This window comes from Xenopus laevis, chromosome 9_10S (assembly GCF_017654675.1).
Source record: "Xenopus laevis strain J_2021 chromosome 9_10S, Xenopus_laevis_v10.1, whole genome shotgun sequence".
Taxonomy (NCBI): Eukaryota; Metazoa; Chordata; class Amphibia; order Anura; family Pipidae; genus Xenopus; species Xenopus laevis.
The window spans coordinates 65884082-65908558 of record NC_054388.1 but is presented as its reverse complement, the minus strand read 5'-3'; the positions used below and the strand labels follow the sequence as shown (position 1 = coordinate 65908558).

At 40.1% G+C, this 24477-nt stretch overlaps 1 protein-coding gene across 2 annotated transcripts in view; it reads right to left on the bottom strand.

Moving 5' to 3' along the window:
- The window catches only part of LOC108702985 (collagen alpha-1(XXVIII) chain), a 54037-nt gene that overhangs the window by 8594 nt on the left and 20966 nt on the right, over positions 1-24477 (bottom strand). For both annotated transcript variants that reach the window (XM_018238847.2, XM_018238848.2), the window contains exons 10-29: positions 23410-23454; positions 23279-23332; positions 22720-22788; positions 22287-22355; positions 19757-19825; positions 16607-16675; positions 14869-14937; positions 14615-14683; positions 14441-14509; positions 13830-13901; positions 5248-5316; positions 4753-4824; positions 4564-4632; positions 3970-4038; positions 2886-2954; positions 2115-2183; positions 1236-1304; positions 969-1037; positions 664-732; positions 49-129 (exon numbers count right to left, since the gene is read on the bottom strand). In XM_018238847.2, the coding sequence (XP_018094336.1) occupies positions 49-129; positions 664-732; positions 969-1037; positions 1236-1304; positions 2115-2183; positions 2886-2954; positions 3970-4038; positions 4564-4632; positions 4753-4824; positions 5248-5316; positions 13830-13901; positions 14441-14509; positions 14615-14683; positions 14869-14937; positions 16607-16675; positions 19757-19825; positions 22287-22355; positions 22720-22788; positions 23279-23332; positions 23410-23454 (1359 nt within the window). The remainder of the gene's footprint in view (positions 1-48; positions 130-663; positions 733-968; positions 1038-1235; positions 1305-2114; positions 2184-2885; positions 2955-3969; positions 4039-4563; positions 4633-4752; positions 4825-5247; positions 5317-13829; positions 13902-14440; positions 14510-14614; positions 14684-14868; positions 14938-16606; positions 16676-19756; positions 19826-22286; positions 22356-22719; positions 22789-23278; positions 23333-23409; positions 23455-24477) is intronic.

Sequence of the window (24477 nt, the reverse complement as noted above, 5' to 3'; positions counted from 1 at the left end):
AGGACACAATGTTTACATTTTTAAATCTGTGAGTGACAATGGACTTACAGGTTCTCCTGGAGCTCCATTTCCTCCGAGGTCACCTTTGTCACCTTTTCTTCCTCTTTCACCAGAAGCACCACGGTCACCCTAAATGAGATTAGCATTTATTTTGTTTTTCACAATATTTCTTGCTGAGATTACAAAATATTTATTATATATTTATTATTTAAACATTTATATTCCAGACAAATTTTGTGCCGAGTGAAAAGATAATCATGAACAATGGTAGGTAATATTAGCATTAGGTATCATTTTTACCAACCAGGTGGCAACCCCAAGTCTAAAACATAAAAATGGCTATGTTGGTTGCATATGGGTATCTGGTAGGACCTGAGGGGTACTCTTTTACTTCCAGAAGCAGGGGAATTTATTTATTTCTACACACTACTTTCAGGTATCTTTTTGAAGTGTTCTCCGAACACAAGGAAAATGTTGTTTTCAAAATAACATCACATGCCAATTTGATAGTTTGGTTAAGAGATCACAATTTGGCCAGCATTAGATGTTTTGTGGTTTTTATTTTGAATAGAAGCTGTTCCTTGAAAAATACTTTATAAACACTATAACACTTTTTCCATAGGGTATAGTGAACATTTTTAGAATGAGTAGAACTGTCCTAACCTTGGGGCCTAGAAGTCCTTCTCCTGGAGGTCCACGGGGGCCTGGCACTCCTTGAAATCCTTGTTCTCCCTGTTAATTAAAAAAAAAAATAGCTTAAAGATAAATATATGATATTAGATTTAAGGTAGCTGAACTTATCTTATCATATGTTGTTATATTTTAAAAACCTTTTATTCATTTATTTACTCTAAAATGTTGATCAATATAAGTTGCTTACATTATAGTGAAAGCCTCTTTGGACAATGAGATATGTGACGCTTTGATGCCAAGAAAAGAGATAAAACTTATAATTGCATTTCTCTTACCTTTGGTCCTTGGATACCTTCTCCTGGGGGACCTTGGAGACCAGGCAATCCTGTTTTTCCTACATTACCCTTTTTTTGAGATACAGAACATGATGAGAATCATGATTGCGCCAATTATGCAAAAACATATTTACAGCACATTCTAATTAATTGTTTAGATACAATTCTCCTTTTGCATAGTGCATGCATTACATTTAAGACTTGAAATTGCAATGATACTAAAGAAAGAATATATAAAGTCTTCTGAAGCTGCATTATTATACTTACTTTGGGTCCTAATAATCCTTCTCCTGGGGGGCCAGAAAGACCTAAAGGTCCTCTTGCACCTTGATCACCCTATAAATGAATTTATTTTTATTTAGTAAACAACTTGCATTGAGATATAAAACCCCGATACAAGATATATATTAGTATTAATCAAAATTGATTTTATTGCTTGAATACAGTATTCCAGAAACAAATTTAACCAATAATTGGTAATACTTTTACTTGTAAATGAATATCACCTAATAAGATTGGGGATAAATTACATTTGAAGGTAACCGCATTATGTAAATAGATTAATGTAACCTAAAACAAAACTTGGGGTCATTTTAAGATTAAAAGGGGGTGAATTGTATCACCTAAATGTTGTAGAACATGGCAATTGTTTAAGAAAAATAGGTAGATGATGTTAAAACAGTAACTGAAAGAATAAAGGGAAACATAATTTACATATATTCCTTCCATCCACTTTTATCCTAGTGGGAAGGCTGAGGGCTGGAGCATACTGGAACAGAGAAAGGAATAGACAAGAACTGAAGAAACCTCAATATCTTGGATTTCACTGTTTGGAGATCTGGACTAGTATATAGGAATTCATATGTTGTATATAATATAGTTGGTGGAAGGAAAGACAATGAGAAGGACTTGGGACAAAGCTCTTTTTAGCCTCTACTGAAGACCTAAGAAATGCTTTATTGATATCCTAAAGAAAAGTGAGATTTCTAGTAGGGATGCACCGAATCCACTATTTTGGATTCGGCCGAACCCCCAAATCGAATCCTGCTGAAAAAGGCCGAATCCTGGCCGAATCCCGAACAGAATCCTGGATTCGGTGCATCCCTAATTTCTAGTATATAGCTTTGAACATGATACTAATAGTACCTTTGGTCCCGGGAGTCCAATTCCTTCTGGTCCAGGTTCTCCTGGAGGTCCAGGCATCCCAGGCATTCCCTTAATTTAGAGTAATAATAATCTTATTAAGACTGTCCTTTTCTGTGAAGCAACTATATGAGAATGTACACATTGCAACCTGCAGACAGGAAAATTCTTATGGATATCTTGTTATGTAAGCGGACCTGCATAATCTGAACATAAAGTATATTCATAAACAAATGCACTTAGAGCTTTTCTTGGGGGACCTAAATAGGACTTTTGCCCAAAGTTTTTATAGTCATAGGATAGATTGTAGGTATAATAGGGCATGGCACCAGTAGTAACATTTTAAATCACTGCTGCCCAACTAGCAGCCCTTCTGTTGATGTTGTTTCTCTGATGTTGAAGTCGAAAAGTGCTAGTTTATATAACAAGCCTGTTATGCCCTTGGCTTTGTTATCACTAAAGACAGCCCTGCCTGTTCTGAGACATGTTTTTTAATTGTTCCAAGTAGGCCTTTTAAACTGCTTACCCACCACAGGCTGTAGAATCTATGGTCACTGGCTATCAATTATACGACTGCCAGCACTGTAGATTCTATGGACTAATTTCCACTTTGAGCAATGCCACCCTGTATTGTTGGCAGTATCAAAGTGGCTGTTGGTAAAAGGCTTAAAGCAATCTGAAAGTGTCTTGCTATTCTTGCAATTCTATACATTAAATATTTGTCTTAAGGACTTGTGTCAAGATTTTATTTGTTGAGTGTAAATATTTACTTACAGTAAGACCTGGGTAACCATCTCCTTTTGGTCCAAATGGTCCTGGTGGTCCTGGGCTACCTCTGTCACCCTGTAGCATTAAAATATTATTCATAATTCAGTTTAGTTCATATTAAAGGTGCACAAAATTTGGGCTAAGTTACTCCAGAAAAATATTATATATATTAATATACTAAAGTCCCCATATTTATTTGTAGTGCAATATATCATCTCTGTGTTTAGTTTGTATGTTCTCCCTGTGTTTGCATGGGTTTATTTCCACATGCTAAAAACATTCTGGTATGTTAACTGGCTTCTTGTGAAAATGAGCTAAGCTTCTATTATTATTATAAAGCACAACAAACAAATTCTGCAGCACTGTACAATAAATGGATGTATATCAGTGGTGTAAGTGCGCAGGGCTCCCCTGCAAGTAAATCTTCGGAGGGACCTGGTGCACTGTGCCGCCCACTCTCCGCACCCCCTCACTCCGCACCTCACTCCCGCCCACTCCACAACCCATGCCTGTCTATTTTCTGCCTGTGCCACCTGTGTCCCTCTTCCCCACCACAGGTAAGAAAGCGGCAGAGGGGGGGTATTCTTTACGGCTTTTATAGTTAGGCCACTGGTGTATGTAATGAACATATAGATTACATACCAAAAAGAAAAACAACTAACAAGAGGAAAAAATGGTTTGTATGCGTTAATGTGATAAGGACTGATGTGAATGATGATCATTCTTAGAAGCTCTGTAGTATATGTTAACACTTAGAGGGTTATTTATTAAAGTCCGATTTTTCTGGTGGGACTTTTAAAGGGGAAAAACACAATTTTTATTGGGAAAAAAATTAGATTTTTTTTTTTTGAGATTTATTAAACCCCAATTGTGTTAAAAGTCAGAATAAAAAATTACTTCAACTCAGACCTGCCAAGTTCATGTAGAAGTCAATGGCAGATGTGATAAAAAATTATTGATAATTAGGGGGAAAAGTCAGTGCAGATTTGGTTGGAGTAAGTTTTCGGCTTGTGATATATAACCACCTAAATGATAATAATAGTGGTAAATCAAAGTTAACTTCAATAATACTTGTGCTTTTGCTGCTTACCTTTGGACCAACAATGCCAATGCCTGGTTCCCCTATTAATCCCTGAGGTCCTGGAATGCCAATGTCACCCTGTAATGAAATAACAAATCTAATAAATGGCTGATGAAAATGTAAAAATATTATCTTTTAAAAACATCTATCTATCTAGCTATCTATCATCTATCAATCTATCTGATGAGTCCAATTAGGGGGTTCCATACAATTCAAGAACACTAGTGCTGCTGCACTAATATCAACATCAGATTCCTCTGCAGAGACAGCCTCCTACTCATATATGAGGATCTGAGCATGCTCATTAGCCATATAACAGCCAAAGTGAGGGGACAGAGTGGATTAGGGGAGGAGAAGGAATTCTAAGTGATTAAGGGGATGCTGCAGCCTTACTATTAAACTTTTAACAACCCAATTGGCAGGTTCCTAAAGATTTCAAAGAGGCTGTCCACTGATTCAAGTTTTGTGGGGAGGGGGTTTACATGTCCTTTAAGGGGACAATATTAAATAGATTTTCCATGTACACAGGGTCTAGTTTTCCCCAAAAACTACCAAAGTAAAGATAGAAGATATACTGCAAGTGTTTATTAAGACACTAGTTACCTTAGGACCAACAACAGCACGGCCTGGAAGACCGGGCATTCCGAGACGTCCTGGGGCACCAGGTTCACCCTAAATATGAAAAATAGAAACGCCATATTACCAGTAATTTTTTAAAAAAAATACATTTATTGTTCAAAGATAAAATACATTGTGTGGTCCATTTTACAGAAGGAAAATGTTTCTAATTACTTTTGGTCCTGATGGTCCAGAGGGTCCAGGAGGTCCTGTCAATCCACGAATTCCTCGCTGACCTTGGTCACCCTAAACAAAGGAGAAAAGATATATCATTCTCTGCATGGGGGTTGTCTATTAAACTTAAAGAAAATATCAAGAAATCAGTCAGGCCTGATTTCCTAGTAGTGATATAGGTTTTCAGACCCGTCTCCCTCCACAAGCACAACATACTGTAGTTCCCATGAACACTGTGCCTTAGTAACCACATAGATAGCATTGCACTCATAGTTGAGAAGTTTTTCATTGGCATTCTAAGGGCAAGTTAACAGAGTCGGATCATTGTATAACTTTTCATGTTTCTAGGTTTGTTAGGAAGTGAAAATCGTGCAACTTTCATTAAGACTTATTCCCACCTTTCTGTTCTGAATATTGGTTTTGATTTACAACTACATTTCATGAAATGCTGTGGCCTCTGAAACTGTAGATACAAATATTTTATATGACACTGACCTTTTCACCTTGTATACCAATGCCGGGGGACCCTTCAGGACCTCTTAGACCTGTCAGTCCATGCTCTCCCTGTGAAATAATAAAAAAAGTAAACCTATATTTTATGAATCTGAATATGACATGACATCTACTGTGCTTTCTACTGTTGAGGGTGATAACACTGCAAAGCACAAGCATTACGGCTTTCCATAGTCATTAGTTCAACAGCTAAGCCCCTTGAATATGCTTCATGGATATGTGTTTATGTTGCAAGTTATCGTGTGATTCGGTCTTCCTATGGTTCAAACACCAACATTTTAATGAGGCAGGTGAAGCCTGTGCCTGGAAAAGATAAGAAGGTTATGTACAGGGCTGGAACTTTGGGTAGGTAGAGTAGATGGCTGCCTAAGGTGCAATGGGATGGGTTTTGCAACTTGAAGGAGGCTTACTGTCATTCATTAGCTTGGAAAAGTGAGTAAGCAACTAACCAGCAAGAGGGGCAGCTAGTGGTTGTAAACTATCGGTGGTGGCGGAGCAACATGCAATAGAGGGGCTGGAATGGATGCGTGCCAGGACTCAGACGCTAGTAGGATGGCACAGATTATGTAAGATATAGAAGATAAAATAATTAAAGCACCTGAGCTCTATCAACTGGTTTTTTTTGCTAGAAATAACTTTTTTTCTAAGGAAGCACCATTAACAAAAGATTTTGCCTCATACCAAACCCATTCCAAACCCTAATTTGCACACTCAAATTTGAAAATAATAAAAAGATGTCTGTGAATAGGGATGTAGCGAACGTCGGCAAAAATGTTCGCGAACATATTCGTGAACTTGCGTCAAAAATTCGAACGGTTCGCGAACGTCGCGAACCCCATATACTTCAATGGGAAGGCGAATTTTAAAAGCTAGAAAAGACATTTCTGGCCAGAAAAATGATTTTAAAGTTGTTTAAAGGGTGCAACGACCTGGACAGTGGCATGCCAGAGGGGGATCAAGGGCAAAAATGTATCTAAAAAATACATTGTTGACACAGCGTTGCGTTTTGTGCTGTAAAGGGCAGAAATCACACTACATTTCTAAACTTGTGTAATAAACTGCTTTAAAACGTCCGGCGTCTACATGCCAATCAAGTCGTGTAAAGGTTACAGCCTGTTCACACGCAAAGACAAAACGCGGCGCTTACTGCAACGCAAAAAAACGCAAAGAGCTTTCATGAATGATACCGTCAAGTGAGCAAATAATAGTTTTTAATTACTAGTTGCTTGTCACCTCCAGGATGTTCGTCCTGTTGGTGGCAATATTTCTGTAGTGGTGTGTTTAGCAGTCACCGTGCTTGTGCGCACGTGCACGGTCAGGCAGAGGTAATTCAATGTACAGTGAAGTGAACCAAAAAACACTGATTCTGCAGTGTGGGCCCAGTTTTGGTCTACTTTATTGATCACCTGCGGTGACCATAAAAGATGCGATTTTGCCACTGTTGCAGAACCCTGAAAAGTTAGGCATGTGTACTTTCCTGAAAAATTATGTTTTTTTTGTCGCAGCCACTGAAGCACAGAGGCCAGAAAAAATATGCCATATAAATGCTGAAAATAGTCATTTTTTTTGTCGCAGCCACTGAAGCACAGAGGCCAGAAAAAATATGCCATATAAATGCTAAAAATAGTCATTTTTTTTGTCGCAGCCACTGAAGCACAGAGGCCAGAAAAAATATGCCATATAAATGCTGAAAATATGAATTTTTTTTGGTCGCAGCCACTGAAGCACAGAGGCCAGAAAAAATATGCCATATAAATGCTAAAAATAGTCATTTTTTTTGTCGCAGCCACTGAAGCACAGAGGCCAGAAAAAATATGCCATATAAATGCTGAAAATAGTCATTTTTTTTGTCGCAGCCACTGAAGCACAGAGGCCAGAAAAAATATGCCATATAAATGCTAAAAATAGTCATTTTTTTTGTCGCAGCCACTGAAGCACAGAGGCCAGAATAAATATGCCATATAAATGCTGAAAATAGTCATTTTTTTTGTCGCAGCCACTGAAGCACAGAGGCCAGAAAAACTCAGGATTTACCTGTCCAAAAAGTTTTGATTCAAATGAAACCAAACCAGTAGGGTTTGCACCCTAGTTTGTAACGGTGGCGGAGGGAGGAGGACGCTAAAGGACAGCTGTGTGTGGAGTCATGCGGCGTGCAGAGAAGGACAGCTGCATGGGGAGTCAGAACAAGTCTTCCGGCGTGCAGTAACCCTCCGAGATCCATGCCTCGTTCATTTTAATAAAGGTCAGGTAATCCACACTTTTGTGACCTAGGCGAGTTCTCTTCTCAGTTACAATCCCTCCTGCTGCACTGAAGGTCCTTTCTGAGAGGACACTTGAGGCGGGGCAAGACAAGAGGTTCATGGCAAATTGTGACAGCTCTGGCCACAGATCAAGCCTGCGCACCCAGTAGTCCAGGGTTCATCGCTCCTCAGAGTGTCGATATCTGAAGTTAATGCCAGGTAGTCCGCTACCTGCCGGTCGAGGCGTTCTTTGAGGGTGGATCCCGAAGGGTTCTGGCGCTGCCTTGGACTGAAAAACATTTGCATGTCTGACGTTACAGAGTGGCCAAAGTGCATTGTCCTTGCAGGTGCGCTCGTGGCAGGATTACTGGCACCTCTGCCCCTGGAATGTTGATGAGTTCCTGAAGTGACATCACCCTTAAAAGCATTGTACAACATGTTTTGCAAGCTGGTTTGTAAATGCAGCATCCTTTCAGACTTGTGGTACGTTGGTAACATTTCTGCCACTTTATGCTTGTACCGAGGGTCTAGTAGCGTTGCGACCCAGTACAGGTCCTTCTCCTTAAGCCTCTTGATACGGGGGTCCTTCAACAGGCATGACAGCATGAAAGACCCCATTCTCACAAGGTTGGATGCAGAGGTATCCATCTCCGCTTCCTCGTTATCAAGGACTACATCATCCACGGTCTCCTCCCCCAGCCACGTACAAGACCAGGGGTCCCCAAACGGTCACCGCAAGCCCCCTGGGAAGCCTGCTCCTGTTGGTCCTCCTCCTCCACAAAGCCACCTTCCTCCTCTGACTCCACTTCTGACACCTCTCCCTGCGTTGCAGCAGGTGCCTGGGCTCGTTCTGGTGATTCCGACCAGAAATCGTGCGCTTCCTGCTCCTCGTCACGCTGGTCTACAGCCTCATCTGTCACTCGTCGCACGGCACGCTCCAGGAAGAAAGCAAAGGGTATTAGGTCGCTGATGGTGCCTTCGGTGAGACTGACCATGTTTTTAACCTCTTCAAAAGGGCGCATGAGCCTGCAGGCATCGCGCATAAGCACCAAGCACCCAGTAACGGGGGAAAAAAATCCCCAGCTCTGCAGATCCAGTCCTACCACCCAGTTCAAACAGGTATTCATTGACGGCTCTTTGTTGTTGCAGCAGACGTTCAAACATAAGGAGCGTTGAATTCCAGCGAGTCTGGCTGTCGCAAATTAAACGCCTGACTGGCATGTTGTACCGCTTCTGAATGTCAGCAAGGCGTGCCATGGCTGTGTAGGAACGTCTGAAATGGGCCGACACCTTCCTGGACTGCCTGAGAATGTCCTGGAATCCTGGGTACTTCGAGATAAAACGTTGGACTATTAAATTCAGAACATGTGCCATGCAGGGCACATGTGTTAAATTGCCCAGTCTCAGTGCTGCAAACAGATTGCTTCCGTTGTCACACACCACTTTTCCGATCTTCAGTTGGTGTGGGGTCAGCCACCGATCGGCCTGTGACTGCAGAGATGACAGGAGTACAGATCCGGTATGGTTTCTGCTTTCCAGGCACGTCATCCCCAAGACAGCATGACAATGGCGTACCTGGCACGTCGAATAGCCTAGGGGGAGCTGGGGGTGCACAGGTGTGGAGGAGGAGGACCCAGCAGCAGAGGAGGAGGAAGCAGAGGAAGAAGACGAGGTAGAGAGCGAAGGAGGAGTAGAGGTGGTGGCAGAACCGCGTGCAATCCGTGGCGGTGACACCAACTCCACTGTTGTTGTTGAGCCACACATTCCCTGCTTCCCAGCCATTACCAAGTTCACCCAGTGGGCAGTGTAGGTGACATACCTGCCCTGACCATGCTTGGAGGACCATGCGTCAGTAGTCATATGGACCTTTGGCCCAACACTAAGTGACAGAGATGCGGTGACTTGGCTCTGCACATGGTGGTACAGGTGTGGTATTCCCTTTTTTGAAAAAAAATTGCGGCTGGGTACCTTCCACTGCGGTGTCCCAATTGCTACAAATTTGCGGAAGGCCTCAGAGTCCACCAGCTGGTATGGTAAAAGCTGGCGGGCTAAGAGTGCAGACAAGCCAGCTGTCAGAAGCCGGGCAAGGGGGTGACTCGCAGACATTGGCTTCTTACGCTCAAACATGGCCCTCACAGAAACTTGGCTGGGGGCAGATGACTGGGAACTGGTGGTCAAGGTGGAAGGCGGAGTGGAGGGTGGTTCAGACGGGTCAAGGACAGCAGAGGTAGAGCAGTAAGATGCTGGACCAGAAGGAGGGTGGCTTTTAGTTTGTCTGCTGCCTTTGAGGTGTTGCTCTCATAGTGCTTTGTGCTTGCCGTTCATGTGCCTTCGCATAGAAGTTGTACCTATGTGGGTGTTGGGCTTCCCAAGACTCAGTTTCTGACTGCACTCATTGCAAATTACAACGCTTTTGTCAGAGGCACACACATTAAAAAAATCCCACACTGCTGACCTATTTGAAGCTGGCAATCTGGCGGTAACAGTAGAAGTTGGCGGCAATGGCGGGTGCGTTGGCCGGCTGACCACAGGTGGCGATACATGTTGTTGCCCTACTGTTCCTGCGAGCTGTCCTCCCTGCTTCTTCTAAGTCTTATTCTCCTCCTGCCTCTCTGACTCTCCGTCTCTCCATCTGAACTATCCTCCTCTTGCTCTCTTCTACTGGGCACCCACAAAACATCAATCTCCTCATCATCATTCTCCTCAGATGCATCAATTTCTTCTAACAGCTCACAGAAGGAAGCAGCAGCGGGGACCTCCTCATCACTCATTATGTCCATCTCTGTTGTGTTGTCTGCCAGAATTATATCTGGTGTAACGTCCTCATCTCCTTCATCTTCTTCTGCCAATAATGGTTGCACATCACTCAGTTCAAAAAACTCATGTGTAAATAACTCCTCTGACTCCAGTGAAGAAGGGGTGCCGGTGGTGGAGGAAGTGTTACGTGGGGTGCCCATAGCAGAGGAGGATGAGGATGTTGTGGCAAAGTTAGAAACGGTAGAGGATGGGGTGTGCTGTGTAAGCCAGTCAACTACCTCTTCAGCATTTTGGGAGTTCAGGGTAATTGCCTTTGTAAAACTGGGCAATTTTCTAGGGCCACAGGATAGCATAGCAGCACGGCCCCTAGTGCCTCTGCGTGGCGGCCTGCCTTTGCCTGGCATTTTTTTTAAAACAACAACAACAACTCAGGTGGTGTTTCTGGAGACGGTATTATTATTGATATTTAGACAGAATGTGAACAAGCTCACACAGCTAGGTGGCAGTTGTTTGAAAATGAAGAACACACTGGGCAAACAATGCCTGCAAGGTCAACGTATACACTACAGCAGTGGATACGGAATATATTATTGCTGCTTGAAAAACGTCACTCAGGTGGTGTTTCTGGAGACGGTATTATTATTGATATTAAGACAGAATGTGAACAAGCTCACACAGCTAGGTGGCCGTTGTTTGAAAAATGAAGAACACACTGGGCAAACAATGCCTGCAAGGTCAACGTATACACTACAGCAGTGGATACGGAATATATTATTGCTGCTTGAAAAACGTCACTCAGGTGGTGTTTCTGGAGACGGTATTATTATTGATATTTAGACAGAATGTGAACAAGCTCACACAGCTAGGCTAGCTGGTCGTTGTTTGAAAATGAAGAACACACTGGGCAAACAAATTGAAACAATGCCTGCAAGGTCAACGTATACACTACAGCAGTGGATACAGAATATATTATTGCTGCTTGAAAAACGTCACTCAGGTGGTGTTTCTGGAGACGGTATTATTATTGATATTTAGACAGAATGTGAACAAGCTCACACAGCTAGGCTAGCTGGCCGTTGTTTGAAAATGAAGAACACACTGGGCAAACAAATTGAAACAATGCCTGCAAGGTCAACGTATACACTACAGCAGTGGATACGGAATATATTATTGCTGCTTGAAAAACGTCACTCAGGTGGTGTTTCTGGAGACGGTATTATTATTGATATTTAGACAGAATGTGAACAAGCTCACACAGCTAAGCTAGCTGGCCGTTGTTTGAAAATGAAGAACACACTGGGCAAACAAATTGAAACAATGCCTGCAAGGTCAACGTATACACTACAGCAGTGGATACGGAATATATTATTGCTGCTTGAAAAACGTCACTCAGGTGGTGTTTCTGGAGACGGTATTATTATTGATATTTAGACAGAATGTGAACAAGCTCACACAGCTAGGCTAGCTGGCCGTTGTTTGAAAATGAAGAACACACTGGGCAAACAAATTGAAACAATGCCTGCAAGGTCAACGTATACACTACAGCAGTGGATACGGAATATATTATTGCTGCTTGAAAAACGTCACTCAGGTGGTGTTTCTGGAGACGGTATTATTATTGATATTTAGACAGAATGTGAACAAGCTCACACAGCTAGGTGGCCGTTGTTTGAAAAATGAAGAACATACTGGGCAAACAAATTGAAACAATGCCTGCAAGGTCAACGTATACACTACAGCGGTGGATACGGAATATATTATTGCTGCTTGAAAAACGTCACTCAGGTGGTGTTTCTGGAGACGGTATTATTATTGATATTTAGACAGAATGTGAACAAGCTCACACAGCTAGCTGGCCGTTGTTTGAAAATGAAGAACACACTGGGCAAACAAATTGAAACAATGCCTGCAAGGTCAACGTATACACTACAGCAGTGGATACGGAATATATTATTGCTGCTTGAAAAACGTCACTCAGGTGGTGTTTCTGGAGACGGTATTATTATTGATATTTAGACAGAATGTGAACAAGCTCACACAGCTAGGTGGTCGTTGTTTGAAGAAAACACTGGGCAAATAATGCCTGCAAGTGCACTACTATTGGTGCACTACTATGAAGAACAGCAAACAGCACTGGACACGTTAAAGAACAGTGAGATAAGTAAAAAATATATATATATATTAAAAAAAAAAAATTACTCTGGTTGGTGCTGAACTACTAGGAGCAGCACACCAGTCCCACTCCCCACCCCAACACAGCTAGACTAATAGCACTGGGCTCTTATAGTAGCAACTAGCAAAGTAAAAAAACAAAAAAGAAAATAAAAGCAGTCCTTACAAGGACTATTGGGTTACAGGCAGCAGTCAGCAGATGAGAGATCAGCAGCAGTGCCCACAGCAGCTACACACAGAGCACTGCAGTAGAAGGTAGATTACTAGCCAGCAAAGCTACCTAACCTAAAATGTCCCTCAAATCCCTGCAGAGTTCTGTCCCTACAATACAGAGCAGTATCAAGTAGATTACTAGCCAGCAAAGTTACTATCAACTGTCCCTCAAATCACTAACAGCTCTCTCCCTACACTAGCTCTTCCAAGCACACACAGGCAGAATGAAAAAACGCTGCAGGGCTTCAGTTTATATATGGAAGGGGAGTGGTCCAGGGGGTGTGGGGGTGGTCCAGGAGGGAGAGCTTCCTGATTGGCTGCCATGTATCTGCTGGTCTGGGGTGAGAGGTCAAAAATAAGCGCCAGCTATGGCGAACCCAAATTGGCGAACGTCGCGCGACGTTCGCGAACATTCGGCGGACGCGAACGGTCGATGTTCGCGCGAATTAGTTCGCGGGCGAACAGTCCGCGACATCCCTATCTGTGAACAAAAAAATTGTCTAATTCAGTTGTCAAGAACTTTGAAGTCTTTAATGGTTCAGATTCAGTATGGTTTGGCTGAATCGCAAACCTTCCAAAAGATCAAGGATTTGGGCTAATCTCTTAGCCAAATCCTGGTTTCTTGGTATTTCTACTTATTTTCATAAGTAACCTGAAGTGGAGGCAAAACAGCAAAAATTATCATGGATGAGGAATGAAAAAGATTTTCTTCAATCTAACTGGAGGACAGTGGCCCATCAAAGATCTATGTACATGTTCTGTCAACATGCTTGTCAAAAAAACCTTCTTTTTGAAAGGAAAAATCTTATAGCTTCTCTGGACTTAACTTTTTGCCTCTTTTTTTCCTTACCCTTTAATATGTAAGGAGCCTGCACTCTTCATTCAGAGCCCAATGTGTTTTTCTGGTGTGTATTTGTATTTATCTTAATTGTTCAGTATATATAATGTATATTTATATTGCTCAATGTCATGGAGGGAGAGCTGAACATTTTTTTGTTGCTTTGTCCTCTGCTGTTATTAACCATAGGATTTAATATCCTGATATTTTTTAAGCACCATAGTCTGTTGATTCCTAGTGATGTATGCCTGTGTAACCTGGTCACTGCCTGTTGATAGTTTCTGTAAATCTTTACTCTTATAATGGCATTCTGCATGCTTTCAAAATTGTTTATTATGTAAAACCTTTTGTCCAGGGGCTCCATCTTCACCAGGTAGACCAGGTAATCCTGCTAATCCTGTAGATCCTGGTTCTCCCTTAAAAACAAAATCAAAAACATTCGTTTGATATTTTGACTGTTTTCTCCCAAATGTGTTAAAAAAGGAACCATTTGGAAACATGTCATGGAACATTCAAAAATTTGAAGACTCAATAGCAAACCATCATCTGTTTGTAGAAAGTATTAATACATTAAAGACTCTACAAATATTTTCATAGGGTACACGTTTTTTATGTTATGCTAATAAATTAATAAGCTGCTAACAAATGCAATGTCAAATATACCCTATAAGTAGGGTTAAGCTTCCATTTTTTCCCTTAAAAAGATGGTAAAATGAGAATCGTTGTCTTACTATTTCCACAGAACAGCACTTCTCTGCCTGTCTAAAAAGCAGCACCATCTAGTTAAAGGGCCACTATACCCTTACAATTTCCAGTATAATTGTGCTCAGTAAGAAGAATACTGTGCCTACTCATCCTTAGGCAGTTTACAAATGAAATTGTCAGCTTGCAGTTTTACTTGGTACCACATGGAGTAAATATTTAGCATTTTAGTAAACAACATATTTCAACTTACTTTGGCACCTGGCTCACCAATCCCCCTCTCTCCAGGTACTCCAGACTCTCCTGGAAGGCCTTGCTCACCCTGTAACATAAATTGCCATATTAATAGGCAAAAAAGCTGGAGTTTTGATATTTGTTAAGAAGTCAGGAGGTGTGAACTTACTATACTGTAGTAGAATATCCTTACCTTGGATCCTATTAGTCCTTCTCCAGACGGTCCCCTCATTCCCGGAGGTCCTACAGGACCTTGTATTCCCTAAAATAAATCACCTGTTTATAAACTGTGTATTTTGGGAAATGTTATTAAATAGAAATTGATAGGATGTTGTCCTAATGTGTAACAATGCACTGTATATATGTTCTTCTTAAATAAAGTTAACAGGGTAGCCTAATCTTTATTTTCTTGCATGGTTTACTTGTTTACGGATGGAAAATTCTCACCTTTTCTCCTTGAATTCCAGTGCCAGGTAAACCAATAGGGCCAGGTAGTCCAGGAGGTCCAAAGTCCCCCTACACAAATCAGTAAAAGAACATTATGGGTAAAAAATCTATAATGTAAAAGAGAGAGGAAGAATCACTGTGATGTGAGACAAAGGGATAGTACCCAGTTTATTGCACTTAAATGACACATGGCTGGAGCAGAGAACAACAAACATGTGAAGTCACTGAATGAAATCTGATTGGCTGTTGTTGACTCCACTCAGTGGAGTTCCCTAGTGGCCAATTGTTTAGAGTTTCGGGACCCTGACGTTAATACTGTGCAGCAGGTTCAATCTGACTGGCTCTTATTGGCTCCAACCAGTTTCTTGAACTTGATATGTAGTCTCTCTGTGAAAAAACTGTGCAAAGTTTGGGAACCTTGTATCCCTAAAACTGTTGGAGGAGAAGTATTGAGAAAATGGGGGGCACTAAGAATAATAGAATAAGAAGAATAAGCTGAAGAACAGTATGTTGGTTATTTCAAATCAACATAATAACACCAGCAACTCTTTCCATTTTACTATTATTGTATTATGGCATACAATCTAAATAAGACCTAATAATAATAGTTTGTAAAAATAGGTTTATCCTTGTGGTGCAAAGTGAAAAACCAAAAAACGCCATTCAAATATAAAAACCATGCTACCTAGTCAGGGGTGTCTGTTTCAAGCCAGGGGGTGCTCCATAGTCATAGTGGCAACAAAGACAAGCATTAAGAGCAAGCGTGCCTTGTACTTGAAGGGCACCTGTTGGACAAAAATATCATCCCCAACCAAAGGTGAAGGCTAATAGAGCCCACACTCTAGTTGTAGGCAACAATAGTTTTTTTAAAAAAAATTACCCCCACCAGCTATAGGTCACCCACACCAGGAGGGAGCTCACAATACGAGTGGTCGTGTTGGGGGCACATGCATGCACATAATACTGTGAATACTGCAACTTGCTCATTATGCAAATGCTTGTGATGTTAGAGGCACATTTGTGTGCTATATGACTGACATGACCTCTCATACCGGTAGCAAGTGTCCTATCACTAGTGGGGGGCAATTAAAAGAACTACTCTTACCCCCAACTGGAGTGTGGGCTCTATTGTCAAACAACTTCAGTTCAAGCAACTTCAGTTGGACCACAGCTTCAAACTGTGTTCCAAGTCCTGAAGATTCGACCTGACCTGGTCAGTACCATCCTTAGCTTATAACATGGGTACTAATATAGGCAAATATGTATTAGTCAGCCATAGTTCCAAGAATATTTAGGACAGCAAATACATATCCACCCCAAATCTCACCCTATCTGATCTTTAAGTTGGGCATTTGAATGTATCTAGGAGAGTAAGTAGCCATTATTTGCTGTCCTCTCCCTGCTACTGCTCAAAGCTCCCATAAGGAGGTCAGTTCCAGAGGTTGAGAACCAGTGTGGTAAGGCAAGGTTCTCCTCATCTTTTGTAGCCCCCACAAAATAATTGTCTGCCAACTATATGGAGAATTGGTAAGAGAATGCCCTTGCCTTTTTGACACTCACATTAATGTCAATGCACTTTGTGTGTGATAAGATTATCTGTGGGCGCAAGTGAAGTAATTTAATTTAAAGGAAAACAAGACCAGACAAAAAAATCTAAAATAAATAATTTATAATATCAAAAGTTTCTTCATAGTTTAGTTTTCCAGTTAAAATAACCAACCTAGGGCTTACTATTTACCTTGTCACCTTTAATGCTGGGTCCTTGTTGACCACGCGGACCTCTGGGTCCTTCAAATCCTCGGTCTCCCTGTGTAAATAAAACGGCAACATGTCTAAACACAGGTCCATAATATAATAAATACATACCAGGGCTATTTCAAGGCAAAAAAAGATATTGTGCCCTTATGGCAAATGGACTTTCTGGAATACATTCCATTACTGAGCCTTCCACATGTAGCAACATGGTGTGATTTCAGCCATTCTCTCTGGCATATTTTTTTCCACTACAGAAGCACAGTGACTAAACACCTGAACTCACCCTTTTGTTCCGTGGGTTTTTTTTTGAAAATACCAAAAATTGGTCAAAGGGAACAAACTATAGCTTTTTTTTATGCATTTGGCCTCTTTCCTCATAGCTCTCCTTTTGTGTTAGAATCATCTTACAAAGTGATAGCACCAGCAAAGGTGTATGGACATTTGGGGATTTCAAACCAAGCAGCCTTTGTTTTTCCATGTGTAGCTGCAGCAGAAACAACTCAAGGTTTTCTTCCTTTTTGGGCAGAGAGAATGAAATACAGTACCTATAAACTATGTATAGGTATTGCCGTACTAAGCATAAAACCTTTATGTTATAGTGGTCCTTAAATGACACATATACTAAAATGTATTTTATTTGTTGAATATGAGAATTAACTAGGGTTGCCACCTGTCCAGATTTGACCTGGACAGCCCGGTTTTCAGAAGGGCTGCCAGGTCAAGACAGTCTGCCCATTTTTTACAAAAAAGGAAAACCCACTGGGCAGGGTATCCCCTGATTGACATGGTGCTCAACCAATTGCTGTTCACCGCGTCATAGCCATACCCATGTGACGTAGCACACCCCGTCTGCAATGTAATAGACCCGTCCTGGTGATGTAATGGCCCCGCCCCCTGCCACAAAGGTGGCAACCCTAGAGTTAACTGAAAGTCAACATGTCAATACAGTGTAGCTGTTTTTTTCTAGTTCTTTCATTTTGGCACCTACTTACCCATTTACCTTTCAGTTGTTTTTTTCTTTTTTTTTTGCAACCAATGGCAATGTTTTATATCTAGCTATTGAGATCTTATGTAAAAATATATCAAAAGTAATCTCTTCATGTCTGTAATCCAAGTATTTCTACCTATCATCACACTGATAATATGATTATTGATTATATGAAGTTCTCTCTAGCAATACTTTAACTAGGTGAACCTCTATGACCCTAAATATTCTTATAGCAAGCCCTCTAGCAGCACAGAGATCATAGCTTTATCCTAATATCAAATGTTGTCATGAATGCAGATTTTTCTGCCTAGTATGGTAAAAAGTCGTCATAAAATAATTCTTGTCAAGGCAGGGTTTGGCCACTTTTTTCATTACTCAGTAATGCTTGTGGCATTATGAGTTAATACACATTATGCACCTCTACCTGTACTAATGGCAGGTATATCCCATATAATGGTAAGCCATGGTGCAGCCAGTGTGGAGCTGATGTAATTGAACATGGTGACAGATACCAACAGAGTAAACTTTGTTTGCTGTTACATTACATGGGGCACAGAGAACACTATGGCACAAACTATTACTATATTCATGCCAATGATAAAAGGAGTAATAAATATCTAAAAAAAAAGTTCATGGTGAGCCATCTCTGCCAAATGCTAGAATATATCCATCTGTATGTAAGGCGTTCTGCAGCTATTGCCAAGGTAAGGGGCATATAAGCAGATATCCAGTAGGTTTTCCAGCTGTTCATATTTTACTCATTTATCAAAAGTTTCCTGACTGTCTGGAACAATTTGCTGGCATGTAAGGTGGTGAAAAATAACGTTTATTTTTAATGTGTAAATAGTTGGGAAATGTTGTATTTCAGGAGGTATTGGGCACTCTGGCAATCCACAGGCAGGCCAAACAAAATAAAGTTAGAGTTTAAAAAAAGCTTTATTTAAGTATCTGGCCCAATACCTCCTGCTTGTTTACCCGATACCTTGAGCTGAGGGCCTATGGCTGGAGCACCTGGGCCACTGTTTTATATTGGTGAATTTTTCACAAGGGTGGATGTGCTTACATTTGTATTTGGGATAATTTTGTATTTCAGCCAGCAGGTGGCACCAACCCCAAAGGTTGGCCTGTAGGGGGATTCACCTGAAGGAGCCCATATAAGGAGCTGTGCACTTTCTCTTTGTCCTAGGAACATCTAGGGTTGCCACTTTTTTGGAAAAAAATACTGGCCTTCCTATATTCTTGATGTTTTTTCCTATTAATAACATTGGCATCAAGCATCATTTTTACCGGCCACGCCAGTAAAATATCAGCCAGGTGGCAACCCTAGGAACATCTAGAAGCAAAACCCACTAGGGTGCAAGTGCTCAATTGTAAACACATCCTGGCATATGTTGTACTTTGCTCTGGTGCTTGGATTTGGTACAATTCTGCTGAACATTAAAGGAAAAGGTAAGGTTATATCACTGAGCGATGCCAAATGTTAGTTATCCCCTCCCCTCCCAGTGATACCCTGGGCCTGTGCCCCTGTTAGCAGAAAACTGCACAAGCCCAGGCTATTTCTGTGTGAACACCACAGAGCATTCCTCTTCTTCTGCATGAGAATTGGTTTGGTGTATCAGGTACATGAATATAGTCACTGGGGGGGGGGGGTGCCTAATATTTGGCACTCCCAGTATTTTAACCTTTCCTTCTCCTTTAAGGAGTCATTTACAATGCAGTGTGCAAAGTGCAAAAAAGTCAGATTGCTGCCTTTTGTTTGCATACCACAAACACATTCTGTATTGCAAATTACCCCTTAACTGTTCAGCAGGACCAAACCAGAACCCTTCAAGTCAATTGGCTTTACAGCTCTGGACAATTGATTGTTCCAAATTTCTGCAAAATTGCAATTTTTGAATAGGAAAATTAGCTATTCAATTTGGTTGTGTACTTGTGTAGTATAGGAAAATTATGGATTTGGTGTATCCCTAATACTTTCAAATATTCAGAGGTTTTGGGCAAATCTCCCAAAATATATAATCCTTTCAAAATAATAGATTGAAACTAAAAAGATTTAACCTATTCATCCTGCACCCTGCACCAATTCAAACCTTAAGAAACAATCCCAAAGATGTTATTCTAACCATTCCATTTAGCATAAATTACCTTTGGTCCAGGCAGCCCTTCCCCTGGTGCCCCTCTTTCTCCCGGAATACCTTGTGATCCTTGAGGTCCCTGTTACAATGGAAATGAACAAAGTTAATCTTTTCAGAATTGACATTTCACTGCATGTGAACAATCCCCCTATTTAGTTAATCTTGTCATGACCTGTTTTAGAAGAACTCGGCATTGTTCTGGATGGTGATGGATCCCATAAATACAGTAATGCCTGTAGCTAACGCTGAATATCTTGTTCCTGGGAGTGACATAACTGCACTTTTTCATTTAAAATAAGGGCATTGTTTTGAGAATAGCCTTCTATACTCATTTATAATTTTCCATTGAGCTGAAATATAATGTTACTCTAGTGGAAGTGTTTTTAGAGATGCTTTTACACTTTACACAAATTCCAAGTACGGTAAAAAACAATGCTCAAAATAGTTTAAAACTTCTCCATTTAGACAAAAAAGGCAAGAAACTTGCTACAAAACTGCAGAGACATGCATTACTGTGTCTAGGCGATAAAATAAAGTGGGTAGGCGATAAAATAAAACCATGGAAAAGGAAATTTATCTACCACCCTTAACCCCTTAGTTACCAGCTAAAAATCACACTTATACAGATAGACAGACACATATACTTTCAGTGCAGGGAGCAGTCCCATTAACACAGGATGGCAACCTGGAGATGAGGATCTGAATATAAAAAGTAACAACCGAACAAAAAAAACGCTGAACGATGCTCTAAAGAAATATGAATACATCTAAAACCTCTGAAAATTAAAGTTTTTCTGACAACTCCTATCAAAATAAAAATCTGGAAACCTCCAAATTAAAGATTAAAACTGGTCCAATAGGAACAGTGTGGCCCCCACTGAATTCTATAGGACCTTGACAACTTTATGCATTACAGGTTTTCGTGTTTTTTACACTTAGGGGCAGATTTATCAAAGGTCGAAGTGAACATTCGAATTAAAAAAAATTCTAATTTTGGGAATAGTCCAAATTCGATTCAAATTTGAAAAAAATTTGAAAATTTGAATTTTGAAATTTAAAATGTACTGTCTCTTTAAAAATTCGACTTTGACCATCTAAAACCTGCCAAATTGCTGTTTTAGCCTATGGGGACGTCCTAGAACCTATTTGGATTCAAGTTTCTATATTACTTCGATTCGTACAATTGAATTCAATCAAAAATGGACCTATTTGATCGAAAATGGACCTATTTGGCCAAAAAAAACCTTTGATTTAATTTCGGTTGGTCTTTTTGGATTCGAATTTCGAAGTTTTTCAAATTTGAAATTTGAGCCTTGATAAATATGCCCCTTAATCTCAAATATTTTGAGCTTTAAGAAATATTGGAAAACCAAACATTTTAAGAGATTTGTGGAAAAAATAGAAATTCTATTGTAAGTAAATGGGCCCAGAGTTTTAATTTCTTTTAGTTTTGGAGGGTTTTGAAAGATTTACATTTTTTTGTTCTGCTGTTATGTCATTACCAGGGCTTAATTATCCTAACAATCAGGCACAAATAGTTTGTACAATATTCATATTCTTACACTTGCTTATATATTTCATTTGTTTGGTAATGGTTCAACCAACATGCATTTGTTAGCAGCAGTAGGTTCTTAAAGATTTCATCTGCTCCAATTGGCTGATTCCAGAATGAGTCAGCATTTGCAAAAGCCAACATGGTTGATTTGCTTGAAATAGGAAAAAGCTGTAGGTAGGTGTAGAATAAACCATTTTTATTTCAAAGACTATAAGAAAACACATTCAACTGGCTTGGGCATAATATATTACACACACTTTATAACATGCACTGGAAGTGACGCTATTTGCACTCAAGGCACTAATTTGCATCTGATGTAATAAGGTACACACATTGGCAGGTGCCCTTTATCACACTGTCTGGAACTCTGGGGGAAAATACTGCATTGTTAGTAAAAAACACAGTAATTAGCTGTGATTGTTGTACTTTGCGCCGTTGTAGTAAATGAGCCTTATTGTCACTGTGCCCAAGATTAAACAGCTACATACTATGAGAAATACAGTGTTTAAATACAATTGTATAAATGCCATGATAGTGTCAGTACAGACCAACTGGGCACAAATGGTTGCCAGACATTTCATTATCTGATATAGCTGGTTAATTGTTAATACCATAAGCCAACATATACTACATACTAACATTTACCGAGACCTAAATGCATTCACCAAACAGCTCCCCTAACATTTGCCTTCTACTTTTGCCATCGTTCTAAATTATTGGCAACCACTAATGCTGTTTAGCACATGCAAAATCTCAACATGGTGACTAGAATACCTAGAATATGGCAGATCAGGACATAGATGATATATTGACTCAGAAGGTCCCCAAGTTTTAACTCTACATAAATGTGTGGGCACTATATAAAGGATAATAATGATAACACCAATTCTTTACTCCCACCTCTATGCTTGTAACAGAGAAAATATAAAACCAAATGATAGGAAGACAAACCCGCCCTCTACAGGAGAAATGCAGAAACACTTACTGCTGGTCCTGGTTCTCCAATTCCAGGAGGTCCACTTGGCCCAGGTCTGCCTTGTACTCCAATATCACCCTTAAAATATATATTTTCACATTAGCATCCAAACAATTAATGCAACATACAGTATCTGTGTAAAACAATATGATAGAGACACTCTGAAAATAAATGGTCGATTGCAAACATCATCTCATTTTCATATATAGGGTCTTTAATAAGTATTTGTGTGCCTGAGGCTACAAAGGACTGCAGCAGCACAATTGTGGTTATAAAATTATTGTAACCGTGTGAATTGTCCCTGCCATAATAAAGCACTGCATGGATTTCATTTTCTAGATATAACTCTACCTGTATCTATTTACTGTCTTCTGTATTATTTGTATTATTTGTAATATAAGCATGTATTCCATAAACCACAGAGACAATACAAGATGATTACCTTATGACCAGGCAATCCAATTCCAGGTTCTCCAGGAAATCCAGGAAGGCCTGATATGCCTCTGTCACCCTGGAAATATAGAGGGAATAATCAGTTGGGGTAAGATGGAAGTGGTAAAGTGATATATTTATAAATATATTTATACACACAGGAGTGATGAATATTTTGTAAATTATAAATGGTACTTGGTGATGTGATTAGTTATAATCAGTGCTCAGAGATTCAGATTCAGAGTCATTTATGTCACATGACTCACTGAAACTGTATTATAACAAATAATGTACCCCTGTTATAAAATATAAGCACAATAGAAGTCACCTCGGAGTTTCATGTTTCAAAACACACTCAATCTTTGGCTTAGTGCTTTTTATATGGTCCTCTGTGGCCTATAATATCCTTATATTTTAAAATAGGGAAGGTATCTTATTCACTATATAAATTACATTACACATGGTTTGTGTCCTGTAGAACACAGTTGTTGTTATACAAAGGAACTTTGTGAGTTGTGATCCAACAACAGAAAATGGCACAGAACACTTTTATTAACCGTGCATTTCACCTTTGATCCTTGAAAGCCTTCTGGTCCCTGGTCACCTGGAGGCCCTTGAATTCCCTGTGTAAATAGAATAATTCATATTATAGGCTGTTTAACCTTGTCTTTCCAGTCTCTATTGTCTATATTATTCTTACCTGTATGCCTCTTAATCCTCTAGGGCCAATTGGACCCTCTGGACCCTGAAAAATACAGAAGAATCAACATTATTTCACACATATTGTGATTTCATACTATTAACTTTTAGTTATTAGTTATTTTTCTTTCATATCCAATAACATTCCATAATTTTCTATAACCCCCCCCCCCCACAAAAATGTTGTGAGAAAAGCCCCGATTGGGTTAAGGGCTTGTGCCAACCATACTTTTTGTCTATTGCTAGCTATGGATTTTGTTATTTATTGCACTAAATAGGCAAAGACTGAAATTGGTTTCACCTTCCAACTTCTTGTGGTTGGCAAAGAGCAAATAAATGGGGCAAGCAGCTACAGTTACGTGCAGCCGGTTGTCTTTTTGTCAGATGTGGTCCTACAAGTAATTCAAATGATCTTAGGCTGCAACTATTAATTACAATATCCTTAGTGGTGGAACCGAGGCTAGGGGTGCATCTGTTTTAGGGCTAATTAAGGTGGGGGAGAAAAGATTGCAGTTGGATTGTAGTTAGTGATGGGAGAATAAATTAGGCAGGTACAAATTCGTTTGCTGCCAGCGAATAAATTTGCGAAACTGCAGCAAAATTCGCAGGTGAAAAATCCGCTGCATCAAAAAAATTGGCGTGCGTCAAAATTGTAACACGCATAAAAATTGTTGCGCGTCACAATTATTCAGACACCCATTGACTTTAATGCATTTGGACAAAATAGTCGCGCGTATAAAAATGACACAACAAAATTGTCGCTCGCGTCAAAATTATTTTGACGCCCATTGACTTCAATGTGTTTCAGGAAATTATCAGCACACATTCACCCATCACTAATTGTAGGGCTTTATTATTTATTTGGGGTATGAACTATAAAGAAACATTAGCAGCACCATTTTACACAAGACATACAATTTAAGTATAAACACAGCAGAGTATAGGATCCCTTACCTGGAAACCCATTACCCAGAAAGATCAAAATTATGGGAACGCAATCTTCCATAGTGTTCATTTTATGCTAATATTTCTAATTCTAAGCTGTATGAATCCACTTTGGTGATAAAAC